General features: G+C 44.8%; 2 protein-coding genes across 5 annotated transcripts in view; one reads left to right on the forward strand and one right to left on the reverse strand.

The window, feature by feature from the left end:
* Positions 1 to 2,220: 2,220 nt before the first annotated feature.
* Pigp (phosphatidylinositol glycan anchor biosynthesis class P) lies at positions 2,221 to 8,250 on the reverse strand. Its single transcript, XM_006981355.4, has 5 exons — positions 8,079 to 8,250; positions 7,571 to 7,676; positions 5,437 to 5,509; positions 3,078 to 3,196; positions 2,221 to 2,506 (listed from the first exon to the last, which is right to left on the reverse strand). Exons 2-5 carry the CDS (start codon positions 7,650 to 7,652, stop codon positions 2,376 to 2,378), a joined length of 405 nt encoding a protein of 134 aa, XP_006981417.1. The 5' UTR covers positions 7,653 to 7,676; positions 8,079 to 8,250; the 3' UTR covers positions 2,221 to 2,375.
* A 100-nt stretch (positions 8,251 to 8,350) lies between these two features.
* The window catches only part of Ttc3 (tetratricopeptide repeat domain 3), a 110,752-nt gene continuing 103,597 nt past the window's right edge, over positions 8,351 to 15,505 (forward strand). Inside the window, exon 1 of one of the 4 annotated variants that reach the window (XM_076549266.1) lies at positions 8,351 to 8,473. Coding sequence is in view for 1 of the 4 variants with exons in the window: in XM_076549260.1 (XP_076405375.1) it covers positions 8,539 to 8,584 (46 nt within the window). In the remaining 3 variants the exon portion in view is untranslated. Of the gene's footprint in view, positions 8,585 to 15,505 lie in introns of all 4 variants that reach the window. The other 3 variants (XM_076549263.1, XM_076549265.1, XM_076549260.1) reach the window with 3 other exon arrangements.

Raw genomic sequence — 15,505 nt, forward strand, 5'->3', positions numbered from 1 at the left:
CTCAACAGGCCCGGTGAGTCAGCACCGTTGCCATGGCAACCGTGATTCAGTTCTGCAGACCTTCAGAGAAGCTGCTGGAACAGGGCTCAGAACTGTCTCCTGGGGGGAGGAAGGGGAGGAAGGGGAGGGGGTGTTTATCTGCAGAAGTCTGCCTATTTTGGGCTTTAGGTAGTTCTGGAGGGGTTAACCCCTTCCTTCTAGGGTGGACTACAAATCAAGGCTTGAACGTAACTGTTTGGGGCATCGGTGCCTGCGATGAAAGGTGAAACAGAGTGAAGTGGCCAGGAGAAGTGCCATATTAGAATACTTGTTCAACCAGGCACAGTGCGTGTGATAGATATGCGCTGCCCCAGCTCTCCCTCCATTACAGTGCATGTGATAGACATGCGCTACCCCAGCTCTCCCTCCATTACAGTGCGTGTGATAGATCATTCTGAGTATGCAGTGCTTTCCAGAAGGTTCCTGATGTGTGTTAAGTTTAGTTCCCGACTGAAGAAGCAGGTATGAGACCCAGCTTCTTCCATAATCCAGGCATTAAAGAGATTTGCAAAATTCTAAGATGATTCTATTTGGGCCACAAATTCCGTGCTGGAAAACACCAGTATTTTTTATGAAGTACATGAGTGTGTGAGTGTGCATGCACATGTGTGTGCATGAGGCCAGACACTATTATTTATTTTTGTTTTTTTGAGACAGGGTTTCTCTGTATAACAAGACACTATTATGTGGTGAGAATGTAAGGATTGGCAAAATTAGCTTTACAACTAAAAGGAGATTGGCTTGTTTATTTTTTGGAGTGTGTATGAGTACACATGCCACTGCCTGCGTGTGAAAGTCAGAGGACAACTTGTGGGAGATGGTTCTCTCTTCATCGCGTGGGTGGGAATCAGACTCAGGGTGGGAGGTTGGCTGGTAGTTACTCTCACCCACTGAACCATCATCCCACTTCCTCTGGTTTATTATTTATAAAAGTAATACATACAATCACACGAAAGCTCTTTGGAGGGTCCACTTTTTACAAACTATTCGACAGGTCCTGAGATTATTTAAAGTGGAGAGAAGCCTCACTAAGTTTATCATAACCTTCAAAAAGAAATACAGCCCATAATGTGAAAACAGCCCCTTATAAGGTAGAGACAGAACGACAAGTCGATTTTGAAGCTAAGGTGCCGGGGAGCACTCCGCTTCACTCCTGTTAAAAACGTTGCCTGCCCATCACTGGTCCTTGGAGAGGACAGAAGAATATTGTGAACATGAGTGGCAGCTCTGATCACTTCCTGCTCTTTCCAGCCACAGTCTTGCTGGACCACTGGCTCGGGGTGAGCAGATAGGACAGTCATTTGCAACCCTGGCTGCATGTTGGAAGACTTGGGAGACACTGTCCTTGGTTGCTTGGCTGTGTAGTGTTCTGCACACAAGACACCATTGATTTATTATTCTACAGAAGAGGGTTTCCTCAATCACCCAGACTATCTCCTCGTGCTTTCTAGAATTCTACACGACCTCAATGCTCTACAGAGCACCCATTCACAGACAGTATTTGCTTATCTATCAATCAACCTCTAAAAGCTCTTTAAGATATTCTTTTTTTAAAAGATTTATGTATGTATGTATGTATGTATGTATGTATGTATGTATGTATGTATGTATACAGTGTTCTGCCTGCACTATAGGCCAGAAGAGGGCGCTAGATCTCATTACAAATGGTTGTGAGCCACCATGTGGTTGCCGGGAATTGAACTCAGGACCTCTAGAAGAGCAGCCAGTGCTCTTAACCTCTGAGCCACCTCTCCAGCCCTTAAGATAGATTCCTATTATATACCCTTCCCATGCTTAAACAGTCCCTGGTCACGGGAAGCACTAATATTTATGTTAGGTAGAGAAGGATGATTTAGTGGGCACAGTATATAGTCTGTAAAAGCCTGAGGAGCAGAGCTCAGCTCTCCAGCACCCACATAAAAGTAATGACAAGATGGGACACAGAGACAGGGAGAGCCCTGGAAGCTGTGGGCTAGCCTGGTCTAAGTGGTGAAGTTAGGCCAATGGGAAACCCTTTCTCAAATAAAGTGTTCCTGAGGAGATAAGTTGCCCTCTGACCTTTACAAACACTACATGTGTGCATTCCCAAGGAACATGTGTATGTGTGTACATACAGACAGACACAAAGTTGATTATAGTACAATGTGGTTTTGTAGTCTGTCAATTAAAAAAACAACTGAAAATATTTACAATTTTACTTGAACTCAATCTAAGAAATCAACTTTCATGTTTTTACATGTCAATATTGGGTATTAAAAGGACAGCCAATATAATTATTTTCAAAGTTATTCACCCCAAACTTGTACATGCTTGGTGTTAGGATATTTACACACAGCTCAGTTCTGGGTGTTAAGGTCTTGAGCCCCAAGGAAGAACATCTTGTTTACTTCACTGATGGGAACATCTCTTAATGCTGGGATGGCATCTTCTTGGTAGTTCTTCCACTGTTGATTTTTAGCATAGTTATCTGCAAGAAAAGAAAAGCTCTGCTGAGCCAAGCATTTTCCTTCTGTAATTTCTGTGGTGGGTTAAGACCGCTTGCACTGTCCACCAGGATGACAGGAGGCAATGACGAACACCACGCACCTGGAGTTACTTGTCTCACGCTGTAACAAAATCCCTAACAAATGCAACATAAGGGCTTACTTTTACAGTTACATGGATACAGCACACCATGGAGGGGAAGGTGTGTGCAGGAGCAAGAGGCGGCTTGTCACAGACAGGGATACATGCTTATATCCAGCTCATTTTCTTGTTTTTATTCAGTGCTAGAGCCCAAGGAACGGTACCCTCCACATTTAGTGTCTTCTTACTCAATAAAGCCAACCTGAATAAGACTCAGACTGCTCAGATATTTGTTTCCATGGGGATTCTAAGTCCCATCAAGTTGGCAATCAAGATTAACCACCACGCCATGCTTAATATGACAGATTCCTTTGTCTCAATGTGTTTCTGCAGCCTATTGACTGCTTTTCTGACCAAAGTTTTAACATCTCATTCCTCTATGCCTCCATAATTCGATTTATGTATAAACTTACCTGTGATCGTATGAATGGAGTCGAGTGGAGAGGTACTCATCATGTTAATTCCAAACAAGAGTACATAACCAATGACAATAGCAATAAGGAGGTAGACAGGCAACGCAACGGCCCAGTACCTGCAGAAGCGAACATTAACGCAGGTTAACACATGTTAAGAGGTCATAATTCCCAAGAGGCACTCACAACACATGCTTTTTGTTTGTCTGTTTTTTTTTTCAAGACAGGGTTTCTCTGTGTAACAGCTCTGGCTGTCCTGGAACTCGTTCTGTAGACCAGGCTGGCCTCGAACTCACAGAGATCCACCTGCCTCTGCCTCCCGAGTGCTGGGATTGAAGGCGTGAGCCACCACCACCCAGCCCACAAAACATACTTTAAAAATTTAGATTTTTATTAAAGCAGCAGATGTACATGATAATCCTAAACAAGGGTTTAGGCTGCATTCACCTGTCTCAGCCAAGCCACCCCGACCCTAGAGTCTTAGTCCACCCACACAAGCCCTTTCAACATCTGAGCTGTGTCTTCTGGTACATACTTATTTCCATATAACATGCCCACATGATTATTTCTTGATTTCATCAGCTTCAGACATTTTCTCTAGATGTTCTAATATGAAAACGAGACCTTTCCTTCTCCCACATACGTTCAATAGTTACACTACACTTTTATTATGTTGGCATTTAAAAACAACTATGTAAACAGCATCTGCAACTGAGAATCTTAACGTATCTGTTTGTTTCTTCTGGAATTCCAGGTTTCTGGCTGTTTTCCTAGTACCTTTCAATACTTCAGACTCAAATTACTAATGCTTCTCAATTTCCCTCTCAATACAGTTAAGCTCACTAAGTGCTCTATCTTGCCAGGTTTTATTTATTATTACAAATCTCCTCCCTCTTTTCCCCTTCCTAGAACTTCTAATAGTGTTTATACATTACACTTCCTCTGTTTTTCTTCTCTGCTTTCTCTACTACCATGTAACAATTGACCTTCTAGGTAGCATTTTAGTTTTAGCATGCTTATAACTTTTCAATTGGTAATTAAAAAAAACACTTCCTTGGACAGCACGCTGCTCAGGAGCCTTTCTCATCCTTGATGATTCAACTGTTTTTTCCTTCTGTAGCTGACATTAGCTCCATTTCCTTTGAGTCTCTTTCTTTTGCATTTGAGGACAGACTTTCTCCTAGTGTCTGGGATTTATGACAGTCCATATTTAAGATCCAAGTGATAAGAAGTTGACAGGAAATAAGGTGTGCACATGGGCAGAGATGGCAGAAAGGTCAGAAATTATCGACCCTGTCTTTTACCCTGGTCAGCTCTCTCAGCAAGGCACCTCCCATCTTTCTCTGGGAGAGGGCGGTATAGAACTTGAAGCTAAGGGAAGGTGCTAAGGGAGGGACCGGCCCTGGTTATTTAGCCATGCAGATGTTCGCTTATTACAGGCCCCTGTGCGTCCTTCCTTTTTACAGGTAATCCCGGTGACCTCCAGACTGCAGACTCTCCACCACACTTTCCATAGGATGGAACTATTTTCTGCAGGGGAGGGCAGGGGCGATCTCCAGGTTTAAGGTAAGGAAGGGGAGTCAGCAGGTCAGCACTATTACCATTACCAAGAGAGGTTGATGTTTCTAAGGTCTGAGGCCATTTTGGAATTCCAGGGCACAAATATTCTTGATGTCTCTCCTCCTCTAGCACATGGAAAAAACAGACTCTTCTATCTCAAAGACTATCCCAAAGTTTTGTTAGTATCTTTGGTCTGCTCTTCTATTTTATCTCTGTATGCTTACACCTTTAAAAGATTTTTCAGCAACAGTATAATTTTAGAAAGATTTTATGGAGGAAATGGAGACAAATGTGTTTTCACCACTATCTTTATTTAATTAGTGATATATTAATAACCTTGAAGAAACTTTCAGTTTCTGCTGGGGTATGGCTCACTAGTTAAAGCACTTGCCGCTCCAGTGTGAGGACCTGCCATGGCCTACCTGCAATCCTAGCACTGAAAAGCAGACACAGGGGATCCTGGAGCAAGCTGGCTAGCAAGACTCTGGGTTCAAGTGAGAGACCTTGCCCCCACGATTAAGGTGGAGAAGGATCAAGGGAGACTCCCACATCAACTTGGGACCACTACACGCACATGCAAACATGTTCACCTTCACACACAAATGTGGCCAAACACATGAGAGCACCCTCCCACTCCACTCCACCTCCCCGACACAAAAATAAAACACAATTTTCAATGTCAACACAATTACTTATGGACTTTAAAACAACAATGATTTAAGGTGTGTGTTTTAGAGAAGACTATGATCCTTCAAAACAGAGTACAGTTTTACCCTTATTAAAGAAATATTAAACTTACTTCTGAGGCCAGTAAGTCAAGCCCAGGGAGTTTAACCAAGATTCGGGAATGAAAGCCCATACAATATAAAGTACTGCGGGATAAAGAGGGTAGGGAAGAGAGGAAAGTTAGCAAGGCATAATCCAGTTTATACGGTTCAGATACAACAAGAATCTTCCCGAGGCATGCTTGACTCTCAGATTTCAGCATCTTTAGCTTCTTGTGTGTGCCATTCTTGTAATACTTACCATAATTACCATATTATTAAGTTTTTAGTCTTAGCTCTCACACTGTACTAAACAGTCAAAGGACACATTGCTTCTTAGCAACTTATTTTTACAGCATCTAGTGAGTTGCTTCTACATGCTCTGTGTTCAATACTTCTCCACAGGTCAGATGTCATTGCATTTAGTTGCCTACAGGGGAACTTGTCCCTCTGGTTCTGACTGTCTACACATGACCGTCCTTCCCTTACTGCTGAGTCTAGGGCCCCCTTTTCCGCTGTTCCTATGCAGTGACAACATGCAGGCTCTGAACTTCTCTGCATCTAACCCTCAAACGGCCCTGAGATACGCGTGTAAATTTTATACAAGTTTCAAACTACATCAGTGATGACGGGTCATTTTTTTCCTTAAGAATAAAGTGTTACAGAGCTTAGTGTGTCAAGACTGTGGAATACAATGAATCCTGAAGAGATTCTTCTGCTTTCCTTATGCACCAGTGCTGAACAAGGCTGGTTAAACTGATCTTTTCCCTACACCGTGGTAAGTGCTAATGACTGAGCACTAAAAGACAGCATACAGTACAGGAGAAGGACCTCCTCCTGCTCCTTATCCAGACTCTCCAACTATGCATGAAAACTCAGTGAAAGCAGACAAGGCTTGGCTGTTTTGCTATTCCCTGGCTTGTAACACTGCCTGGTACTTGTAAGTGCTTAATAAATTCTCGAATTAATTTTTTGACACTCATTTAACTGGTTTGTATAGTTTCTAATCCTTAAAATACTCTTTGAATAGGTATTTACAAAATAGTAGCTAACACCTATTAAACACTGTTTCTTTGCATTAAGTTCTTTACATAAAATACCCGAGTTAATACAAGAGCCAACAAAGGCAGTGAAGTCCACCAGTATGCCTGTGTTCTAATTCCAGTCCTACTGTTTACTAGCTTTGTGGCTTTGAGCAAGTTACTTAAGCCCAGTATTCTCATCTTTAAATTGAGGACACCAGTACAGTGCCTACTTCACAGGGCCAGCTCATGCAAGGCATCAACAGTGAACATTATCAATATCCCCTTACAGATGAGGGCACTTTAGACCTGAGTAAGTCAAACACTCTTAGGCCACACAAGGAATCCATCAAAGAGCCAGAATTTGAACTCGGTTATAACTTCTTCATCCCACTGACTTATTCCACTGACCAGGCTGTAGAGCTGAGCTAAAACTTCTCAGTTAAAATGTCAGAACGTTCTATTGTGGGCATCTAGTTTTCTTCCATTTGGTTGCCTCATACTTCCCCAACATTTTGCAGAGGGACTTGGGTCCTCCCCGTGTGAGTTGGTCACGTTAGTTTTTTAAGCCAGCCTCCGTGTTCTCATCTATAAAATGGGACATTACGGGGATCAGAGTAGATGCAAAGTGTACATTTTTACACCTGACTTCTCTAGCCACACTCTTCAGCTCCAGCATGCTGCCCCGGAACTATAAACCCCTCACACCCAAACCTTCCCAGGCTTCATTCAGGGACTCTCCCATGGCCCTGGCCCATCGCCTTATTCATCTCTGATAAAACTGCCAGGGAGTGCCCCGGAGGAGCTGACCTGACTTCTCAGGCTCCCACTGCTCTCCCCGGGAATTCATCATGCTGCATTAACTGTAGGTTTGCTATACTTCCCCACAAGACCGTGACCTCAAGGGCAGGGGCCAGGTTTTATTCACTTTGGTGTGGAGCCTGGTGCCGGATAAATATCGGAGACTAAACCTAGTGCTGGATACATAAACACTGGGCAAACAGCGGATTCCTTCCTGGGCTCCTTAAGAGGAGGCAGAGGTGGAATCAGCAGCTCAAGTGTGCACAGTCTAAGAAGACACGCGCATTCTTTCCTGGTTCCTCGAGGGCCAGGAGATGCCCTGGCCATCCATCACTCCAGTACTTACTGAAGCCAAACTGGGAGCTTAAGAACAGAACAAAGCCATAAATCGCTCTTTCGGGCAACGGCGACGGGGAATTTTCCACCATCTTCTCCCTGTGGCCTCAGACCATCTGCGGAGAAGGAGCACAGTCGTCGTGGTCACAGACTCCCCCTCCCCTCCCCACCGGTCCCTTACGTAACCTCCTCGCAGGGACGCGGACAACGCTGCGGATGCTCGCGCGCGCGCCCGCCCGCCCCCAAACCAGGGCCCCCTCCGCGTGCACGCGCGCCCCTGCAGCCGGGCGGGGAGCGGAGCGGGGCGGCGGCGGGGGGGGGGGAAACTGCGCCAACTCGGGACACACAGCCCGAGGCGGGGGCCAGGCCAGGCCCGGGCCGGACCCGAGCCGGAGTCCTGCCCTCTCCCTCTCCCTCCTGAGGGGCTCGGTCCCCGGAAAGAAGCGAGGCCCTCGACCTTGGCTCCGTCGATCACCCACCCACGCCCACCCTTTCCCTCCCTCCCAGCCCCTCCGCACTCAGCCCTTCGCGCAGGCGCCGACCAGACTGCCGCAGTGGGAGCCAAAAAAAAAATAAATAAATAAATTAAATAAATCAATCCCGAGGAAAAAGCGGGGGCTCGGAGGCGCCCCTCCGCTTGGCGCAGGCGCACAGCGCGGGGGCTAGCGCAAACTCACCCCCCTCCCCCGCCCAGCCGAGGGGGCGGGGCGGCGACTGCGCCTGCGCGCCCCGCTCCCCCCGCCCCCGCCGGCCCACGTGACCCGCCAGCCTCCGGAGGAGCGGCTGGCCGCTCGCTGGCGCGCTCGCTCGCTGGCTGGCGCGGCGGGTCTGGTGGACGTGGAGGGGCCGGAGGCTGCGGCGGCGGCGGGGGCGGCGGCGGCCCGCGTCCGGGGCTCGCGGGCTGCGGGCCCGGGTGAGTGCAGATCCAGCGCGCGGCGGGGCTCCCGGAGGTGTCTGCGTGGTCCCGCCGCAGCCGAGATGCCCGGGCACCGGGGCGCTCCACACCTCCCCGCGTGGGTGTGTGGTGAGTGTGGGTCTGCGCGCCGCCGCGCGTCTCGCCGAGGCGGGCGGGCGCCCGCGCGCGGAGGGGGTGTGGCCGCCCTTGCTCCCCCCCCCCACCCCCGTGGGTGTGTCCCCTTTGTCCCGGGGCCGGGTGGGGGGCGTCCTCGGGTGTCCCGTCACGGTAGGAGTGGGCTTGGGGTGTGCGCATCCCCCTAACGCGAGGGGCTGACGTCCCTGCCGGGCCGCCGCGTCCCGGGCGCGCGGGGACGCGCCTCTGTGTCCGCGGCTGGCCCCGCTTTGTTCCTGGGCTCGCCCTTCCCTGCGGTGGCGTGGGCGTCCTCGTCTCTGTTGGATAGGGTCCCCCCGCTACCACCACCACCATTGTCACTGCCTCCCCTGTGCTGTGCGCGGCCCCCGCCACCCAGCGCGCGCGCCCGCCACTGCGGCAGCCTGCAGTGGCGGTCGGTCGGTCGCGCGCGCGGGTGCGTCCTCGCGTGTCCCCCCCAAAGGTGCGCTGCGCAGGGGTCCTGCGGCGCGCGCGGGGTTTGGCTCGCGAGGGCTCATGGAGCGCGCGTGCGCGCTGTTTCCCTGCGTTCTGATTTTGGGGAGGACCAGGGAGGGGACGCAGTGCTGCCCCCCACCTCCTGGAGCCTTCCTTGGAGGAGCATCCTTTGCCCTCCAGACTGCTGCAGGGGCTGCTGCGGCTGTGGCGCAGGGGTGGCGACGTCACTAAAGCCTGTGCCGCCATGGCTTGGCGGGGAGGGGGCAGGCTAGGGGGGACAAAGGACCCAAATGAAGCCGAATGTGGGCTGGCACCGGTGCACGGTTCCCTTTGCAGAAGCTTCTAGCTTCTAAACGTCCTTCAGTTGGCCAGTCCTCCCTCAAGGGTGCGCTTATGTCTTCTCACCAGGCGGTCTTGCGAACACTGCGTGGTTATGGTAGGGTGTTTTATTGCAGCCATATAAATCTCTGGATTCTGGCGAGGGAGCCAGGGTTGACATCGTACAGGTTTTTACTGCTCTCTTGGGCAGTTTTCTCACAACCACTGCTCTAGTTAGAACACTTGTTTCAAAAAATGTGTGTTTTATTGGGAGGAAAACGGGTGTGTTACAAGGATACACGGGGAAAGAAAGGTAAAACCCCTCTAGGGACGGAATTGGTGCTGTGGTGCTTGTCACGGGTTCGTGCTTTGCGCTGGAGGGCTGCGGTTTCTGCCTGTTCCTCTCCTGCTCAGTCTCCTTGCTGTTGCCTTTTCATTTTCTGGAATACTTCAAAGATTAAACATAGGCAGATCTAACCAAGCCAGACATTTTCTTTGTTATTATTATCATTATTTGCCAAATTTACTTCAAATCCTCCACAAAAAGACAAAAATAACACAAAAAAAAACCAAAAAACAAACAAACAAAAAATCCCAAAACACTTAAAAAACTTTGGAGGTGCCGAGAGTTCTCCCCTCCTTACCTGGAGATAGCCACTGTGTTGAGGTTTCTGTGTGTCATTTCCTTGCACGATTTATAATTCGGTACTGGTGAATATAAACAATACATAGTATTGATTTTTAAAGTAAAGGGATAAAAATTGTGTTTTTGCAACTTGCTTTATCACTCAGCATCACATTTTGAGAGATATATATGAATAAATCGAACAATTGTACTTTCTTTGAATTATTATAATTGTTGGTGTAGCACTGCATTGTATGAATATACCATAATTTATTTTATAGTCTGTTCTTGATGGATTTTGGAATTGTTTACAGTCTTTACTCTTTAAAACAGTCCTGCAATGACTGTAGTTGTACCTGTTTGTTATGAACACCTTTGGAGTTTCTCTAGGAAGTACACTTAGTCATGGTTTTGCTGGGTGGTAGAACATATGTGTCTTCCATTTAACCAGATGTGATAGACGCTCTCAAGGTGGTTGTACCAGCTTTTACAATCATTGATATTGAGAACGCCCATTTCCTCACATGCCTGCTAACAAACTACAGTTTTTTCTTTTCTTTACTGACCATCTTCTTTATGACTTTAGCTTCCTGCTAAATTTGCTTACAGCCTGTCTTCTGTCTAGCCATGTGACAGCAAATGGGTTAATCTCTCATAGCTAATTGGTTCAGTCTTTATTTAATTTGGTCTTCATAATATTAATTCCAACAAACATTTGTTATGTTATCTAATGTTGCTATGGTTGATGTAAAGATAGAATTTCATGGGATGTTATGTGTATCTCTAGTAGCAAGTGAACTGATTTAATTAAAAGCGTTTTAAAGGTATGATGTTTTTTCTTTAAATCCTTTCCTCCTTGATGTAGTAGTTGGTATATTCAGAATACATGTAACATATTTACAGGCTGTGGAATGAAACCATTGAACACAAAATCGACCAGTGGGTCCAAGAGTCTACCTAACCAGTATTGTATGTGTTCACTTTTCAGAGGTCATTATCTTGAATTCATGTTATTATTGTATTTTAAACACTTTAATCAGATTTTTGTGTATCGTTCAGCACTGAATTGTATGTATGGTTTCTGTGTTTGAGTAAGACACATTATTATGGGTGTGGTCTTCTGAAGCTTGCTTTCACTCACTGCTGTATTTCTAAGTTACTAATACTCATTGCAGATGTAAGTCATTAATTCTTCACTGCTTGTGTATTACTGGGTGACTAGAATGCAGTTGATGCATTTTCCTGTTGGTGGGCATTTTGGTTATTCTGTTTTCCATAAGAAAAGTAAACAGCACACCCACTTGGAAGAACCGTGGTACAGCTCCAAGTAGGAAAGCAAAAATAATTTAAAATGTCAATATACAATGTGGAAAAACCTCTCTTTATCCCAGCACGTCTTCCGTCCACTTATGCAGGACATCGGTATCACTGGGTTTTTTCTGTTAATTATCAGTGTGTATAATTACTTTTATTCAACTCAGCTGTATGGTAAAAGTAGCTATAATACCTAGAACATTTCGACACCTGTTTTTCTTGTGTGGAGTCTGCCGTGGTACATACATGAGGACGGCATGAAGTCCTCTCCTTCCACCATGTGGATCTGGGGAATTGAACTCTGGTTGTTAGGGTTGGTGGCACGTGCCCCTAACCACTGAGTCATCTTGCTGGCCCAGTTACACGTTTAGAAGAATCATAGTTTGACTTTAAAATGTTCTTAGGATACTCCAGACATGTATCCTTTGCAGTTAAACTCAGTGCTGAACTTCTTTAGACATCCTAGCAGCATGTGGAAAGTACGTAATTTTAAAAAGCATTTTTGGTGCTTTGTGAACAAAAAAATAGGGTGGAGTGCCCAGCGTCAGCAGCTGTTGGCTAGGGCACAGTTGCTGGTCCTTCAGGATTACAAACGTTCAACTTCAGGAAGTGATTTCAGGTCGGTTTTGAAGTGGTCGTACCAACTTGTGTTTTAGCTCATAGTTTTGTCAACTTACATACTTCGGTCAGCACTATATGAGCGTTACAGTTAACCTGCAACCTGTCCAACATTTACCTTAGATTTCTTGTATTTGGCAGTAGTTTGAATGGTGATCATTGTGATTTAATTTTGCATTTATTAATGAGAGTGAGAATCTTTTCTTATGTTTATGCATCATGTAGTTCCCTTGTGTGAAAAACATGGCCATGCTTTTTCACACACTTTTAAGAAATACAGAATTGTCTTTTAAAGCTGATGAATAGTAGCTTTTTTTTTTTTTAGTGTACATTGAAAAAACCCAGGTCCTCATGCATTTGACAAAAATTTTCTACCACTAAACTACATCCTAGATCCCAATTCTTAGTTTTAATGTAATCTAATTGGAAATGTCCTTTGCTCTGTGTTTCTTTTTAGACTTTTCTTTTAAGGTTTATTTTATTTATTCATTTATTATGTATACAGTGTTCTGTCTGCATGTCATGCCAGAAGAGGGCACCAGATCTCATTACAGATGGTTGTGAGCCACTATGTGGTTGCTGGGAATTGAACTCAGGACCTTTGGAGAAGAGCAGTCAGTGCTCTTAACCTCTGAGCCATCTCTCCAGCCCTAGACGTTTTTATAATGATACCTTACTTACTTATACTCATTTGTAAATGATGTTGAGTTAGTGATGCGCATTCATTTCATCTCGTGCTCATCCCCTCTGTTCTGTGTACTGAATCTGCTTCTGCAGAGCTGCACCCGTCACCTGCCTGCTGAGTTCCTGTGTATTGATCTGTTCCGGGGCTGGCTTTCTGTGTTTCCTGTCACCTAACCCTTACAGTATTTCTGTCCACACCCTCTTAGTGACTGTCACTGTAGCTTTACCTGAAATCTGTTCCTGTGTTTTGGACAGGCTTGAACTCACTGAGTGCTGAGATACAGGCATTTGGCATCACAACTGGCTAAAAAAACAAAAACAAAACCCATTTCTAATACTGGTTAAATGGTCCTGGGTCATTTAATCAAGTGAGCCTTGTCAGGTTCTGTACCATTGAGCTACATTCTTAGCCTCTCAGTCATCTTCATGAGGGAGAAACTCTTGAGTCTTACCTGTTCTTGGACCCTTGACCTTTAAGAATCAGTCAGTCGTGAAAAGCCCTCTGGGGCTTAATTGAAAGCAATCCAATCACTTCTGTGAAGAATTGAAATTGGTTGCTGTTATAAATAATAGTCGTTCCTCCCTCCCCCCCATCAAGATTTGCTGACAATAATCAGTAAATAAAAATTTACAGCATATTTTAAAATACTGATTTTTAACTATCTGCTTTGCATTTTATTTCTCATATTTTGGAATTTCATTGGATTTTCTGTCATTTGCAGTGGTGATGTTTATTTTTTTTTCCCTTTCCAATTATTTTCCTGTTCATGTGTGAAAGCGTGTGTGTGTGTGTATGTGTGTGTGTGTGTGTGTGTGTGTGTGTGTGTATTCTGGCATACTTTCAAAATTGTGTTCAGTGGAAGTGGTTGTGAGTGTTCATTAGAATTGATTATAGTGCACATACAGGTCTCATTCCCAATTTTAAAGGAATTGTAGCATTTGTTGGGAGGTTTTGTAGATAACTATGTCATGTTAGTAAAGACTGCCATTTTTTACATGCCTTTCTATATTTGTTGAGATTTTGTTTCAACCTTTCTCCAAGCTATTCAGTGAAACTGATTACAAATTATATATTTTTAAAATATTTTTATTTTATATGTATGGTTGTTTTGCTTGCATATGTATCTTGTGTACCACTTCCATGCCTGGTGCCCACAGAGGCCAGAAGAGGGTGTTAGATCCCCTGGAACAGGAGTTATAGGCAGTTGTGAGCCACCTTGTGGGTGCTGGGAAGTGAACCCACATCCTCAGCAAGAGCAGCACTGCTGAGCCTTCTCAGGCCTCCAAATAATGGACTGTTTTTTTAGGTTTTTCAAGACAGGGTTTCTCTGTGTAATTTTGGTGCCTGTCCTGGAGCTGGCTCTGTAGACCAGGCTGGATCTCATAGAGATCCACTTGGCTTTTTTAAATTCTTTCTGGAAATAGATCCAAATTGGCCTTAAGGTTTTCTTTTTAATGTACTGCTGGGCTGTTTGATAATGTTTTATTTAGTATTTTGTACCGTTCTATAAACAGATTGCCCCCCCCCCCCATTTTTGAGACAGGGTCTCACTGTCTAGCCCTGGCTGGTCTAGACCTCTTGATATAGGTCAGGCTGGACTCAAAACTCAGAGCTGCATGCCTCTGCTTCTTGAGTACTGGGAGCCAAGGTGTGCACCCCCACACTTGGCCTCTCATTTTCCTTTTTTGACTGGTTGATTTTGATATTAAGGTCACAGCAACCTCCCAAGTGAGGTACTGAGTAGTTAGTTTGGATTGGAGCCATCAGTTTCTTAAAAATTGGCTGGAATTTACTTAAAAAGTGACTTAAGTATATCCTTTTTGTGTGTGCACTTTAGCAGCAGCTAAACTGCAGTGGAATTGTTCATGTTTTCTATTTCTTTCAGTTCCCTTTTGGTAGTTTCAAAAATTTGTTTATCCATCAAAAATTTGAAGTTTATTAGTGTCAAATTCATGGCATTTTAGTCACTTAAAAATTTTTGCTTTGCATGTCCTGCCTTTATCTCTCTCTCCTCATTTTGAATATTATTTATACTGCCTCTCTCTCCCCTTCTCTTTTTCTTTTGTTTTGATGACACTGGGGCTTATTTTGTATCCTGTGCTGTCCTGGTACTTAGATAGTCCAGGCTAGCTTCAAACACAGGGTAATCCTGCCTCAGCTTCCTGGGTGCTGAGACTACAGGCCTGAGTCACCATAACTGGCTCTTTTTTTTATTAGTCTTGCCAAAAGTTTATCTACTTTATTAATTTTGGCAAAGGAGTAATTTATCTTTGGCTTTTATTTTATTGTTGTTAAATATGCTGATTTTTTTCATTGTTTTGATTTCTTAACTATTGTCAGAATGTGGTCTGTATTTTACCTTTTTGAAAACAGTTCTTATGTTTTATGGTCTTGGTAATGTCGAATTTAATATTTGTTTATGAATAATTTTAATGTTTTATGTGCATGTGTGAAGTCTGCATTCTGTAATTGTTATAATCTGTTAGATATAAAGATTAGAAATTGGGTTGTTTGGTCTTGATTAGTTTTTGTTCATCCTACTTACCCAAGACTTCTCATGTCTCTTTAGTGTGCCAACTAGAGGCAAGCTGACCGGGGTTGTCTTTCCCTGCTCATTTGACCAGCCCGATGCTTGGCTGCAGTCACTGGATAGTAGTTAGGAGACGGAGACTATTATTAATCCAGGACTTGTTAATGGTCCCAACAGTTTTCCTGTTGTGGATGCTGAGACTCCTTTATTAGATGCATGCAAGCTTGGTTTCTTGGTGTGTTGGACCTGTACCCTATCATTGTCCAACCCTAAATTGTCTTTAAAGCCTCTCTTTTGGTAGAAATTACCCAGAATATTCTTTTTCTTTTACTTTATTTTAGATTCTTTATA

The sequence above is a fragment of the Peromyscus maniculatus genome, chromosome 12 (assembly GCF_049852395.1).
Source record: "Peromyscus maniculatus bairdii isolate BWxNUB_F1_BW_parent chromosome 12, HU_Pman_BW_mat_3.1, whole genome shotgun sequence".
NCBI lineage: Eukaryota > Metazoa > Chordata > Mammalia > Rodentia > Cricetidae > Peromyscus > Peromyscus maniculatus.

Excerpts from the sequence above, each read along its gene's own strand:
- Pigp (XM_006981355.4), bottom strand. The coding sequence starts at position 7,652 with ATGGTGGAAAATTCCCCGTCGCCGTTGCCCGAAAGAGCGATTTATGGC. Across the intron at positions 5,510-7,570 it reads AAGCTCCCAGTTTGGCTTCA|TACTTTATATTGTATGGGCT; the intron begins GTAAGTACTGGA and ends TTTATCCCGCAG. Across the intron at positions 2,507-3,077 it reads CTCCATTCATACGATCACAG|ATAACTATGCTAAAAATCAA; the intron begins GTAAGTTTATAC and ends CTTTTCTTGCAG.